At 45.1% G+C, this 15,119-nt stretch overlaps 1 protein-coding gene across 1 annotated transcript; it reads left to right on the forward strand.

Annotated features, from left to right (window-relative positions):
• The first annotated feature begins 6,939 nt into the window (after positions 1-6,939).
• Positions 6,940-14,375, forward strand: ATP5PO (ATP synthase peripheral stalk subunit OSCP). The gene is made up of 7 exons (XM_005893352.3): positions 6,940-7,047; positions 8,388-8,438; positions 9,385-9,495; positions 11,676-11,805; positions 12,491-12,603; positions 13,832-13,918; positions 14,195-14,375. The coding sequence occupies exons 1-7, from the start codon at positions 7,012-7,014 to the stop codon at positions 14,306-14,308; spliced, it is 642 nt and encodes a 213-aa protein (XP_005893414.1). The 5' UTR covers positions 6,940-7,011; the 3' UTR covers positions 14,309-14,375.
• The last annotated feature ends 744 nt before the right edge of the window (positions 14,376-15,119 follow it).

Below are 15,119 nucleotides of genomic sequence, written 5' to 3' on the forward strand. Positions count from 1 at the left end.
CTCCTGCCTCCCTAGAGAGACTGTATTTAGAGAAACGACCTTGAGAAAGAGAGGAACCGCTCAAGTTCATGGCGCATTGCCTTGATGCTAGCACTTGGTCAGACCCTCCTCAGGCATTCAGTCACATGACCTGTATGATTCCTGCCCCCATTCTCCAGGTGAGGAAACTGAGGCACAGAGCTGGTGACTGGCAGGGCTGGGATGCCAGCCCCAGGCAGTGGGGCTGCAGAGTGCGGCACTACCATCGCAGCCCCAGCAAATAACGACCAAACCACGGGGACCCAAGGGACCCCTCCCCCCTCACCTCTACCCCCCACTCCCAGCCCCCGTCCTCGCCCACCACCACCTTAGTCCCCAGAGCCCCCCCGCAGGATCACCAAACAGAAGCAAGCAGGGAGCTGCAGATCGCTTCCTTACATCCGAAAGGCCCCCAACATGCATTGTTTACTGTGGTCACTGGTCTCCTCAGATTACAGGTGGCATTTTTATCTAATCAACGGACAGAAGAATGCTTTGCATTGATCATTTGCTCATTCCTGTCGTCATTACCATCTCCCAGAACAGGGCACCCACTGAATGGTATAACCTGTCTCTGAACCGACCCAGACCCAGAAAGAAAAAGGCACTTTGATAAGAAGGACTTAGGTGGGGCCGTCTTCGGTGGTCCCGTGGTTAGCACTCCACACTTCCCAGTGCAGGGGAAACGAGTTTGAGCCCTGGTCGGGGAACTAAGATCTCACATGCCACCCAGCACGGTCCAAAATACTAAATAAATAAATTATCTATTTATTTATTTAAAAAAAAGACAGAGATCCGCTCTAGCCCAGAGGCGAAGTTCTCCTGGATCTGTGGTGGCAAATGTCAAACCTGCCTGGGGAAGCTTCAGGACTGCGAAGGAACCAGGGCCAGCTGCAAAGAGCATTGGAGGGTGGGGGCCCCTGGGGAATGCAGAGACTGGCTCCCCCACCAGGCTCTGTGACAAGAACAAGAAACTGTACCTGTCTAAGCCCCGAAACACAAGGAGCCCGGATTAGAGCATCACTCAGAAGTCAGTTCATGAGTCAATCTCATAATACTCTGATTCACGCTTGCTTGTGTGAGCGGTGACACGGAGGTTTGAATGGCGAAAGCTCTAGAAAAAAGTCATGCCAAGGCCAGAGGCGGAATTGACAATGTGAGGAGATGGCGCCCCCCAGTGTCAAGATGATGCCTCGGAAACCTAGATCAGGCCGAGCATCACCCGTGACCTTGAGCACCGAGTAGGTGATGCTTCAAGATAGGCACAACCACCCGCGGCCCCGGAGAGGCCCAGGGAAGATGCCTGTGGCCAGGGAGGGGGACCGCTTCCCGCAGTACCTGGTTCGCCTCAGTCACCGTCTGGATCCCCTTTGTGTGCTGCGGACCCACCTAAAGCAACCTTCTCCAAAGACTCGAAAATACCACCAAGCCGTATTTATGTTTGTTGGTTTGTTTTTATGGTTTTGCCATACATCCACATGAGTCAGCCATGGGTGTACATCCTGTACACCTGTACATCGGGTTCCCCATCCTGACCCGCCCTCCCACCTCACTTTCTCTGTAGTAGATGCATCGGATCCCAAGGATAAAAAGTTTAAAATCATATGGCCGCAGCACCTGGGGTCCCATTGTCCACTTTCTGCAACACTTTTTCTTGCCCAAAGCCAAGTCAATTCCAGCCCAGGGGCCTCTGCCCATTGACAGGACTCCTCTCAGACCCCTTTAACGCCATAGACATGCGTAGAGAGCTGCCAGAGGCACGTTCCCATTCTCAAGGTTTAAGTGGAAAAACAAGCTACATATGGAGTTCTAAATTGGGGCTGCCAACCTGGGCCCCCAGGACAGCAAGTGGCTCTGGTCTGCTGTAAAGGATCCATGTACAGTTCTCAAAATAAACTCGGAGGGGAAAAGAACTAAAAGAGAGAAAAAACTGATGCGAAGTTCAGTCCAAGATAAACATCCAAATGATGCAAACATTTCCTAGGTCCTTTCAGTGTAAGAAAATGCATGGGGACAATCTTAACACCCTTTGTTCTGAAGATACCATCCTTAGATACATTGTGCAAAACTGAAGAACAGGTTCCCTGGGCTGGGGGAGTCTAGTTGAAGTTAACCTGGGGAAGAAAACTTAGAAATCCTTTGGTCTAACTTTGGAGCCCGGTCCTTCCTGGAACTCATCAACTTGAACTTCACCCTACAGGTCAGAAGCTGAGCGTTGTCAGAAACTGGAATGGGTGGGTCTCTCCTTCATGGGGCAAATCGTTAAGGGACAGGACCGTGGCATCCCCCTCTTTTTTCCTTTTGATTATGATAGCAACACTGCGCAGTATAGAAAAAACAGAGAATGTAGTTTGGAATTTTTCCCTCGGTGTCATTAAATATGTTTCTATGCCACTAAATACTTTTTGAAAATCTCGTGGTAATGGTTGTACAGTGTTCCATTTTAAAAACCATTCTCTTATGCTCAGACATTTGTTTCCAATTTTTTGTCATTTTAAACTGAGCGCAGTGAACGTGCTGCCCGTTAACCTTTATCCAGATTTCTGAGTTTCAGAAGGTTCTTTCTTGGGTCAAGGGGAAAAATCACTTCATTTTTTTTACACATGTGCAACTGAGGGTCTCGTGACACCATGCTGCTGTCTTTCATGTCAGCATATGGTGCCTTTGCAGAGAAAATAAAATGGTGACAAATGTTTGTTTTGAATTGAAAGTCAGCATGAAACAAAAAAGCTGAGGTTTGATGTCTGGGTTTCACCACCGCTAGAGCCCCAGACTATGACCTTGGGCAAGTCACTTTAACTCCATCAGCCTCAGCTGTTAAAATAACTATCTTAAATTTAAGTTTGTACAGGAGGAAAGAGCCTAAAAATAAAGTGCTAAGTCGTTTCCGTTCTTCTACGGGACAAAATTCTTTTCTTCTTTCAAATTCTCTACTCTTGCACAGAAGAAGGTTTGACATTGCCGCAGTTGGGAAATTGCTGTCAGATGGTACCTGGTGGGGGCTTCCCAGGTGGCGCTAGTGGTAAAGAACCTGCCTGCCATTGCAGAAGATGTAAGAGACTCGAGTTTGATCCCCGAGTTGGGAAGAGCCCTGGAGATGGGCATGGCAACCCACTCCAGTATTCTTGCCTGGAGAATCCCATGGACAGAGGAGCCTGGCGGGCTACAGTCCACAGGGTCGCAAAGCATCGGACACAAATGAAGTGACTTAGCACCCATGGTACCTGGTGAGAATTTGCTTCTGAGACCCTGGTCGGTCATTGCTGGGCTTTGTCTGCTGTGAGAATTCAGCAGACGCCCAGGAATCTAAGAGCAGTGTAGGGCGGTTTGACTGCAGAGGCATCAGGTTCAGAGTTCTTTCTGTGTTTCTCCACTTGTCACATCATCAAGATGGAAGCAGCATACACTGGCATCAAAATCCCATGCCGAGACTGGGACTTCCCTGGCGGTCCAGTGGTTGGAACTCCAAGCTTCCAATGCAGGGAGCCTGGGTTCAATCCCTAGTTGGGGAACTAAGATCCCACATGCTTCACATGGCCAAAAAAAAAAAAAAATCTTATGCCCAGAAGTACATCCTGAGACCCAGAGCTGCCATTTCCTAGACGAGCTGCCTAAACAGGATCCAGAAAGTTTCAGCACATATAAAGTAGGGGAGCGGTACCAGACTCCCTTTATCTTAGAGTTATCCTGAACTCTGGGATTTCTTTGGAAGGAATGATGCTAAAGCTGAAACTCCAGTACTGTGTCCACCTTATGCGAAGAGTTGACTCATTGGAAAAGACTCTGATGCTGGGAGGGATTGGGGGCAGGAGGAGAAGGGGATGACAGAGGATAAGATGACTGGATGGCATCACTGACTCGATGGACATGAGTCTGAGTGAACTCCGGGAGTTGATGATGGACAGGGAGGCCTGGCGTGCTGCGATTCATGGTGTCGCAAAGAGTTGGACACGACTGAGCGACTGAACTGAACTGAACTGAACCTCAAAATAAAAATGAAACCATACACATGCAGCCACTTGATAAACCCTTAAATTCAAATGACCACAAACTACTATTTTAGCAACATACAAAGGGCTGAAGTGAGATGGGGATAAATGCAAAGGAGACAGAGGGAATCTCCCTGTTACTATGCAACCTTATAGCTTACTCATAATTAATTACCAATGCCATAATTTAGAGTTTTTCAAATATAGTTAGTCCCAGAACTTTTGACTTGAAGTACATCTAATAAGGCCCATACATTAGAAAACATGGCCTTGGGGTTTGGTTCCAGGTAGAACTTAAGACCTGCGAAGGCAAGCACTTTGTCCTGTACCCTGCTGTACCTCCAGGCATAGAAGAGCTGCCTGCACTTAATGTTGTTGCTGTTGTTGAGTCCCTCAGTCATATCCGACTCTTTGTGACTGCATGGATTGTAGCCCACGGGGCTCCTCTGTCCATGGAATTCTTCAGCAAGAATCCTGGAGTGGATTGCCATTTCCTTCTGCAGGGGATTTTCCTGACCTGGGAATCGAACTTGTGTCTCCTGCATGGGCAGGCAGATTCTTTACCACTGAGTCATAGGTGCTCAATAAAACGTTCTGCATAACGAATACACCTTCCCTTAGACTTATTTGAAAACAGCCTCCCAGAAGAATTTGCAGAGGGAAGTAAAACAAGGGTTTTTTGCACTGCTAGTGAAAGTGTAAAGTGGTTAAAAGTTTTGAAAAGAGCATGCCCTCATTCATCAAAGACTTTTTAAATTATTTACTTGCTTATTTGGACGCATCAGGTCTTAGTTGCAGCATGCAGCATCTTTGGCCTGGGGGACTAGTTGAGGCTTTCAAACTCTTAGCTGCTGCCCATGGGATCTAGTACCTTGTCAAATCCAGGACCTTTGCATCAAGAGTGCAGAGTCCTAGCCATTGGACCACCAGGAAATTCCCTCATCAAAGACTTTTAAAGTGTTCATACCCTCTCACCAAGTTGTGCCATCTCTGGAAATCTACTTGGAAGTTATCCTAAGTATGAAGAAAAAAAAGTTTGTGTCTAAAGATGCTCAGGAGATGAAGTACTGTTTTAAAAGGGGGGAAAAAGGCAACCATCTGAATTATGTTCAAAAGTTATTGAATTATTACATCACAGAATATCCACTTGATGGGTGAAAATCTTTTTTTTTTTTTCTTTGGCTTGCGTCTCACCCGTCCAATGACACCCCGGGCACGGTGGGGTGGAAAGGAGCGGGCAGGGGCAGGGGCAGGGCTAGGGCGGGGGAAGCTGGGAGGGAGAGAGAAGGAGAGGGCGGGCGAAAGCCCGGAGCGGGAGTGCGGGTGAAAATCTTATAACTAAGAAATACGATTATATCATGCTGGAAGCGTGTATTTATGAACCATATATAATTTAGTACACTTTTTTCTTGTATTAAGGAAAAAGGCAAGATACTAAATTATACATACTGTGAGTCCGTATATGTGATAAAAACAAAAGCAAAATAAAGAGCATTATTGAGTGCTAGTCGGTCAGAAAATTGTTCTATATCTTGTTCATTTTTCCTAACAGCCTGTAAGGTAGGTGCTATTATAATACTCACAGATAACAACACTGAAACACAGAGAAATTATATAACTGGGTAAAGGTCAATGAAAGGACTGGGATTCTAGCCTGGGCAGTTCAGGCTACTCTCTGAAAAAATAATGGGAGACAACACACTAAAATATTGACAATGGCTGCCCTCAGGTGGTCCAAAAGAGGGCAAGTACATTCCTTCTACTTTTCCGCATTTTAACAAGTTTTTTGTAATGATGAGAAAACTGCACTCATCATTAAAATCAATGACTTTTCACGTAAATTAATGACTTAATAATTATAAGATATATAATTCATATATAATAATATATAATATAATGTTATATTATATATAATAGATATATAATTATAGTAAAACTGAGCAGAAAAACACCTTAATTGACCATAGGGCCCCATTACTGCAACCCAGAAACTCCAACCATGCTCCGACTGCAAACTCTCTTCCTTACAGAAAAGAAAAATGACAAGTCCAAGTTCGATGCATGAAACAGGGCACTCAAAGCCAGTGCACTGGGACAATCCAGAGGGATGGGATGGGGAGGGTGGTGGGAGGGGGGGTTCGGGATGGGGGACACATGTACACCTATGGCTGATTCATGTTAATGTAGGGCAAAACCACCACAATATTGTAAAGTAATTAGCCTCCAAATAAAATAAAAATTAATTTTAAAAATAAGTTTAAAAAATTAGTGTTCTTTTTATGGGGGAAATGGGTTGAAAATAGGTTGTTTTTATGAATGCAGAGAAACTAGCCAAAGCTAGTGTTGGATTCTCAGTTTCAATGTCACACTTTACTCAAACACCAGTTCTATTTTTAGGTCTGCTTCTCAGCTAATTACTCTGCCCTACCCAGAAGGAAGTATTTAATCACCAGAACCTCACGCGTCCGCACAAACCAAGGGGGTCAATGTTGTACTCAGGAAGATGGGGTGGACTGGGGATGGCGGTCAGCAGAAGCAGTCACGGTCCGAGTATTAGGGTCCGCGGCTTGAGCTGCAAAGCTGCATATACAGCATATACAGAGTGCAAGGACCTGCACTTGATACACACTTTGGCGCGGTAGGAAGAAAGAGTAAACATGCTAATTGTGCTAGTGATGAATGTGAAACACAACAAATGCCACCCTACTTATCCAAATGGAAAGTTAAAACTAGGGGCAATAACTCTATTCTACACTAAGGGCCAGTAAGTAACTCAACAATCTCATTTCCAGATGCTCTCCGAGCCCTCTAGCCTCCACCCCCACCAGCTCTGAGGACCACTCGCTTCTGAGGACTACAACTCCCAGCCTGAGGGAGACCCCGGGCATGCGGCCTGACGACCTACGCCTACATTTCCCAGCAGGCCGAGCGGCTACGCTGACGCACGCGTGCGCTGTCTGTCTCTCTCGCCGACTCGGGTTTGACCTACAGCTGCCAGGAGAAGATGGCCGCGCTAGCAGTGTCCGGGCTGTCCCAGCAGGTGAGAGGACGGAGGTCCTGAAAGCCAGCGGGAAGAGCCCTCCCGGAGTGACCAGCACTGAACCCCCAAGCCCCACGGTTCCAGGCCACACCTGGGGAGCGTAGCGGCCGTTCAAGGTCGTGCGGTCGGGAGAGTGGGGGCAACGCTGGGCGGCCCTGTTTCCCCCCACCCCTCCTTTCCACGGGATGCGCGCGGGACACAGTGGACGCTGCACGCTCGTTTCTAACCTTGGCGTCCTCTGAGCACAGCCCCGGGAAGGAGCTGGTTGAGAGACCCAGGAGAAGGGGGATCTATCTTTGTTGTTGTGATTAAACGACTGCTAGTATTACTGGGTCAACAGTAATCCTAAAGAGTATTTGTAAAACGTGTTTCACATTTTTATGAAGAAAATGAGGTTGGAAAGTTTACATGACTGGTTTTTGACTAAGTAAGGGTAGAACTGAGATTCGAACCCACAGAGTCACAGAAAAATTTGTGCTCTTTATGTTATACGATGCTTTATATATATATTATAACACCTTGTACCTTCCGTAAATTTTCCCTAAGTGTTATATAAAGTCTTTTAGCCCTCTCAGCTGTATAGTACACTCTGGAATTATTTGAAGGTGGAATTATTTGAAGGTGACCTATACCCTTGCGGGTGCTTTTTAAACTCTGGATTCCAACTCTTGATAGACAAGATACCATTTCAACAATATCAAGGTTAGTATCTTGGTAGGAAACAAGCTAGAGAATTCATCTTTATCTTCAGATAGCTTTTGGAGTCTTAAGAAGGTACCTCTCTCACAGATAATGCCTGGAATCGTCCCACTTGTTACTGGAATCGTGCTCCACGATGGTAACATAAATGCTGGAAATCTTGTCAATTTTTTTTTTTTAAGACTGACTTCTGAAACTTGGGCTTCCCTGGTGGCTCAGTGGTAAAGAACCTGCCTGCCAATACAGGAGACATGGGTTCCATCCCTGGGTGGGGAAGATCCCCTGGAAAAGGGAGTGGCTACCCACTCCAGTATTCTCACAGCGGGGGAATCCCAGGGACAGAGGAGCCTGGTGGGCCGCAGTCCATGGGGTTGGAGAAGAGTCACACACAACTGAGCAACTAAATGTTTCTCAAATTTAGTGTTTCCTCTCCCTTACTCGTGAGCCAGCCTCACAGTGGGAAGGCAGTTTTCCCATGCGGCCTGTAATGACTCTTCAGTGGGGAAATTTACTCCTGGGTGAAGAAGAGCAGCTTAGCCTCATAAAATCTATGTGTTGATATAAGGAAACACAAGAAGTGAACCATTTACTATTTTTTACTATCAGTAACCTCATTCAGTCTTTCTGTTTTTGTGTTAAAGGTGCGATGCTTCAGTACATCTGTGGTCAGGCCATTTGCCAAGCTTGTGAGGGTATGTCAGCTTATTTTTCTGTAATTGTAAAGCAAATAAATGTATGTGGTTTCAGACAACAATACATTTAGGCATGGATTTTGTACAGTTAACACTTAAATCTTTCTGCATGATTTGTGGTTCCCCAGACATGCTGGGGAGTAGGGGAGCTAGGGAACAGGATAGTGTTGAATGCCTGTCATAGACCAGGCCCACGAAAAAACCTTTTAAGTTGGAGAATTTCTTAAAACACAGTAACAGTGATGGGAGGTAGCTGGTCTTCCCATTTTACAAAAGAGGAGGGGTTATTCAGCTTAATCTCTGAGCTGGACAGAAACTAAATCTTGCTCATTAAAAACCTAAGCTTTTCCAGTACAATCACACAGTACCACTAAGCATATGTAGTCATACATTGATGATACTGTGGTTTAAAAAGCCTGTGGTTCACTGTAAAAAATAATTCAAGCATCAGGCACTTAGTAAATTGCTAAAGGGCTCCATTAAACTGAACATTTATGGAGATACTCTAAGGGAAATCTGCAGTATTGCTATGAAATGTATAAAACTGTGCTTGTATGTGTCTCATAAACACCTGTTTTCCGGCTCTAACGTGTTCAAAACTGCCTTCTATCAGTGTTTAACACCGCCTAAACTTGGAACTAAGTAGTTACTGGATTCGAAGGAATCCTAAGTTTATCTCAAAATTAGCACGGTTGAATTTTCTGTAGAATGGAAAGGGACTTTAGACACCATGTTTTCTAAGCCCCTCATTTTAAGAAGAGGAATTGAAAGCTCATAGATGGAGTGACATGGCCAAGGAAACATCCCTTACTTGTTTGAGAATTGTCATTCAGGGTAGCATTTTACAATAATTTTAAAATTATAAATATTTCTGCTCTTGATACCATGATATGGTCTTAACTGATTTTCCTTTTCTCTTCTTGCCTTACTCCACCGTTGTTTAAAGCCACCTGTTCTGATATATGGCATCGAAGGCCGCTACGCCACAGCTCTGTATTCCGCTGCATCTAAACAGAATAAACTGGAGCAAGTAGAGAAGGAGTTGTTGCGAGTAGGAGTAAGTAGCTTTCCTGTTCATTGTTAAGTTCTCATTGTATGTTTTTTCCTTAGATCTTTGACTGTGCATCCTTAATGAAGTATATCCTAAGAGAAAAAGAATTGCAAAAAAAGGGAAAGAAGAAAACATTTCCTGTAACCATGTTGATAGTTATAATACTGGGTAAAATTGTTCTGAACCTATTTATAATAGGTATATGTAAGAATGTTAATGTTAGGAACCGAGATTTGGGGCTCAAGAGAAGAAATAGAAAATCTAAATTTTAAGAAACAACTGCCATTTCAAAGGAGGGTTAAAAATTACCTTGAGCATTTATGCTTGTACTACTCGGTATTTCCAAAGTAGGCTTCAGGATATATTATGACCTTGTTTTGCTGGGAATTTATTTTCCTTCTGAAGTCTTTTCCTCAGCGTCAGTTGTCATTTTATTCCCAAGATGTGAGGGAAAGTGAGCAGAGCCCACTGGACCGCACATTAGTGAAGGTGCCCGAGCTGCAGGACGATGACAGAACGACGGAGGAAGACCAGGAGACTGCGGGGGAAGCTGATTTGTATTTTTTTGTAAACATGAAGAGTACATGAACTGAGTTAACAGGAGCCTGCAGTGTGGCTTAAACAGGAGGATTGCCACTGCAGGTTCCCTGAGTCGTCTGATAGTTAACAAGTCGCTCCAGATTTTGTTGCTTCCCCTTCTTTTACTTTCTAGTCACCACCTAGAGTTTGTTTTTGTGTTTTTAATCTTAGAAGGGGAAAACCCTCACAGACTAGCTGTATAGAACAACACTTAGGCGTTTTGTGCATTTTTTCATTTTGAGCTTTTGTGGGAGCCTTTGTCCTAATGCTCAGTAACTCTAGCTCTGTATCCCTCCCTCTGTCCAGTTATCCAGTGTGCTTGATCTTCGCTGGTACCCTCACCTGTTAGGATGTTCACAGACGCAGCAGCCTGACTTGGAGATGCTTCTGGGCTGGGGTAGCTGGAGTCTACAGGGTCGCACAGGCTTTTGGGGAGGTGATGGTTCCTGCCCTCTGCTGTCATGCACACCCCTCGTAAACCTGTGATGTTCACAAGCAAGATAGCACCTGGCTTGTGGGCCTTAGAATAGGGTTTAATTAAAACTGAAGTCCGTTAAGCTGTGGAGACATACAAAGGCGGCAACCTTAAGACTCTTTATGAAACAAAATCAGCCATTTTTTGGCGCCAGGAGGAAAACGTGATGCTGCCAGGGTGTCGCTAACGGTCCGTGGATGATGCAGCAGAAATGGTTAGAGACCTGAAGCTGGGATGGCTCCAGTTCCAGAATGCTTGTCGTCGTATAAGCCAGCAGTGTGTATGGGAAAACCTTGTTTTGGGGGGGTCACTCGAGTTGAAGTTTTAACATTAGATGGCAATGTAGGCACGTAGCTAGAATCAGAGGCAGAAATTGTCCAGGAGCCCAGGAGAGGGGTTGATCGAAAGGTCAGTGGAGGTGTGTGACCAAGAGATACCCACATGGAAACAGCAGTTGGTTTGCTGGAGCTCTGGCTTGACGCTGAGGGGAGCAGAGTGCTGGAAGCTGCCCGTGGTCCCGGACTTGACGTTTGTGATGTAGTGGGACGGCGACAGAGTCGTCTCTCTTGTGGTCGTGGAGACAGAGTGGTCTCTCTTGTGGTCTTGGCACTCTGAATTTTTTGGCCGTTTTTCCTCCCAGGAAAAGCACCAGAGCTCCCACCCAGCAGTGGGTTGGTTTTCCCGAGCTCTGGGCAGCTGGCCGGAATCCGGATCAGCCTTAGAGGGAGAGGCCCCCGAGGGAAAGGCCAAGGGGCCGCCTGCACTCAGTGCGTCTCGTTAGGTCTGCGTTGTGTGTGGGCATCACTGCACCCTCTTAGCAGGGAAAAATCAGAGTAATACCCACAGTAGATACATTACAGTATGCCACAGATCCAGTCTCATGGCTGCTTAGTTTTTTAAAAATAATCTCTCTTGAAAAGCAAAAATCAACTTCATTAGAATGGTTTTAAATATTTTCACACAATACCATATCCTGTGTAAAATCATCTGTGGTGCATTCTTAAAGGCAAAAATTTATTTGACTAAACTTTTCTAATTTTATTCATGAAATGCATGATTCATCAGAAAGCGTGTGTACAGCAGCTGGCATCATTTATGTTCTAGAGTCTAAGATTATTTTTGGTCCTTTTAGCAAATCTTGAAGGAACCCAAAATGGCTGCTTCTCTTTTGAATCCCTATGTAAAGCGTTCAGTTAAAGTGAAAAGCCTAAGTGACATGACGGCAAAGGAGAAGTTCTCTCCTCTCACGTCCAACCTGATCAGTAAGTATTAGCTCTTTTTTTGAAGTCTCTGAAAATTCTGCTCCTGAAACTGTGATCCCTGGACCAGGAACACCACCAGCCTTTGGCAGTGCAGAGTCTCATTACCCGAACCTGCTAAACCAGAATCTGCATCTTCACTGGCCCCCGAGTGAGTCGCTTGCACATGCAGTTTGAGGAGCACTGTCGGAAGGACGTTAAGATGCAGGAGTGTCTCAATGCGTAGTTTCACCCCTTGGAGGAGGCCAGTGGGATCCCTGCCGAGAAAGTGGTTTACAGCCAGTGGCTGCGTCTCTGTCCTTAAAGATATTTGCGTTCTTTGGTACATTTTAATTGTTTTTCAAATCCCTTGATCACTCAGAATCCAAAGAAAATGTGTAGTGAATATAAGTATGTTAATTTGGGGATTCATGGGATAAACCTGAAAATCAGATTTCAAGCTGTGATGAAGAAATCTATTGCAGATTCGTTTAAGAGACACACCCCTTTACACATTTAAGTCCTCGTTGGTGCATTCTTTTAAAAAAAAAAAAAATTGAATATTCTTTTTAGATAACAGGTTGCAGCTTCTCCATCCACATCCTTAACTGACATTGAATATAGTATTTTAAGGCCATGTCAGTTTGCGTTTGAGGTGAATATACTGCTTCATGAATATGACTTAAGTGAAAAATGTTCACTTTCCCAGATTTGCTTGCTGAAAATGGTCGCTTGAATAATACCCCTGCGGTGATTTCCGCATTTTCTACCATGATGAGTGTCCACCGTGGAGAAGTACCATGCACAGTTACCACTGCATCTGTAAGTAATGAGTTGTTGCCACTGCATTGTCTTGACTTTCCATTTTGTAGAACAAAAAGAAAAAGGCTAAAATCAAGAAATCGGGGAGCCTGGCATGCTGCAGTCCATGGGGTTGCAGAGAGTCAGACACAACTGAGCAACTGAACTGAACTGTCAGTTGGGAGGTCTCTTCATTTATACCAGCTTCTGTGAACATGGCAACCCACTCCAGTATTCTTTCCTGAAAAATCCCATGGACAGAGGAGTCTGATCGGCTACAGTCCCTGGGGTCACAAAGAGCCGGACACAGCTGAGCAACTTCACTTCCCTTCTGTGAACCTCTGCTTTACAAGGCCCGGCAGGTGTCTCCCTGGTGCTTCCCTATTCAGCGGTTATTCGTGAAGACTGCAGGTTGGGTTAAAATGTGTCAGGAAATACTGGTTTATATTCCAGTACAGGTTTGAATTATTTTTTAAACATCATGCTCAGTAGTTTACTCAAATGTAATCTGTTCATCTTTTGTGGTGATGAAGCAGAAAGTATAAGGCGCACGGGCCCCATTGGTCTTATGGACTTGCTGAAGTAGAGTATAATAATAGTCACCATTTATTGAAATACAATGTGCTGGGCACTTTATAATTTTTTTACTTAATGTCAAAGGTCTGCGTGAAGCAGAAGTATTGTTACCCTTATTTTACTAATGAGGAAACCAAAGCGCAGGGAAAGTAAGTTGCTTGCTGGAGGTCACAGAAGGTGGAGCTGGGATTTGAACCACAGTCCTGTCTTCCAGTAGTCCCTGCTCCTTACGTGGCACTGCCTCGCTGGAATGAGTTTCATTGTTGTCCAGTGTACAGTGGAGTACGTTGTATTTCCCTTGTATTCTCTTTGCACTGTAGTTCATTGTAGGAGAACAGTCTGTTGGGCTTAGTTACCTACCAAGCATGGTAGAGTTACTTGGGGTATGCAGCACCTGATCTTACCTAGATGAGTGTTTGTAGTGCTTCAGAGATTCTGACTCTCCAAGAGCGTAACCAATGGTGCTCCTGTGAGGCGGGCTTTCACACGCCCGAGACCAGCGCCGATGAGTGCCTCTTGGGGTGCGCCTCCAGAGTGGGTCCCCAGATACCGAGCACAGGAATTCACACAGCCTGTCTTGGTGAAATGTTCCCAGAGGGAGATTTTTCTCTCCTTCTACTGTAGTAACTTGTTTTACTTTACCTGAATTTAAGGATGTTTTGTCCTTTTTTAGGCTTTAGATGAAGCCACTCTGACTGAATTGAAAACGGTCCTGAAGAGCTTCCTAAGTAAAGGCCAGGTTTTGAAATTGGAAGTTAAGGTAGGTTTTTAATTGTGTACAGTACATTTCCTGAGGTTGTTTGGCACTTAAAATGGACTGGAAAGTGAGAGCAGATTATGTAAAACTGCCTATAGTAGAACCTTTATGTTTATTTTCAAAATAGACTATTACTGAATCCATTCACAATTTGACTTCTTTTTCCAGATGTAATTATTACATGTTACAATAGACTTTTCAGAGCACTTTTTTTTATCTTCTTTTTCATTAATGAAATGTCAGCGTATTTTCACATTTCCAACCTATTTTCTTTCCTAGATTGATCCGTCGATCATGGGTGGAATGATTGTCCGTATTGGAGAGAAATACGTTGATATGTCTGCAAAAACCAAGATTCAGAAGCTGAGCAGAGCAATGCGGGAGATTCTGTAAAAGTGTTGATTTTCTAAAAGTGAGAATTCTTAAACTTGGAGCAACAATAAACACTTCCTGAACAGGGCACACTGTGTTTACTGCCTTTTAAAGCGGAAGTGCAGGGAGCCTTAGTTTTTATCTTTCTCTCAGGATCCCCTTAAAGGTTAAAATGCCCTTTGAAATTTAGTTTTTGTCGATTGTTCTTAGAAATTGGATGCTTATATATCCCTTAGGGGAAAATAGCCTTCATAGCAGGCGCTATTAAGTTCTTCACGTGTCTTACCTCATCCCTTTGTCTCTGAGTCCAGAGCCTGGGCAGGGGCTGAGCCTGCAGGTGAAGTTAAGGTCGTCATCTCTTGAGTTTTTCAGCTGTTGGTTTCATCTTGATTCAGAACTGGAAGTGGCCTCAGCCCACGCTGGTCAAACGCCGGCCGCTGCTCCTGCTCTGCCACTTTGTGCTGCTCACAGCCTCTGCAGCATGTGGGCCGAGCCCCTCGGCCGTGCTCCCGAGGCCACGTGCCTGCCACGTGCCTGGGCTGCTTAGCCGTCCAAACAGGGCCGGTTTGTGCTCACCCGAGTATTCTGACAGGTTCATATGTCCAGCCTGTGCGTTCTGACGAGCCGAAAGTGATCCGTCCTCCACTCCACTCTCCGTGTAATTCTAAGTTCAGAGGCGGTGATGTCTATAAAAGCTTCCAGAGAGATTCTGGCCAAAAACACATGTCTCTTCTGGAATCGAGAGAATCTAATTAAAAGCAGTGACTGCTATCACTGGGGCAGAGGTCCAGGTGAGAGCCGTGCACTCAGCAGGCGGCAGGTTTCTCAGCTC

Source organism: Bos mutus, chromosome 1, assembly GCF_027580195.1.
Source record: "Bos mutus isolate GX-2022 chromosome 1, NWIPB_WYAK_1.1, whole genome shotgun sequence".
Classification (NCBI taxonomy): Eukaryota; Metazoa; Chordata; class Mammalia; order Artiodactyla; family Bovidae; genus Bos; species Bos mutus.

Bases quoted from the DNA above. Each gene is read 5' to 3' on its own strand.
- ATP5PO (XM_005893352.3), top strand. From the start codon at position 7,012: ATGGCCGCGCTAGCAGTGTCCGGGCTGTCCCAGCAG. The intron at 7,048-8,387 runs GTGAGAGGACGG...TTTGTGTTAAAG, and splicing joins TGTCCGGGCTGTCCCAGCAG to GTGCGATGCTTCAGTACATC. The intron at 13,919-14,194 runs GTAGGTTTTTAA...TTTCTTTCCTAG, and splicing joins TTTTGAAATTGGAAGTTAAG to ATTGATCCGTCGATCATGGG.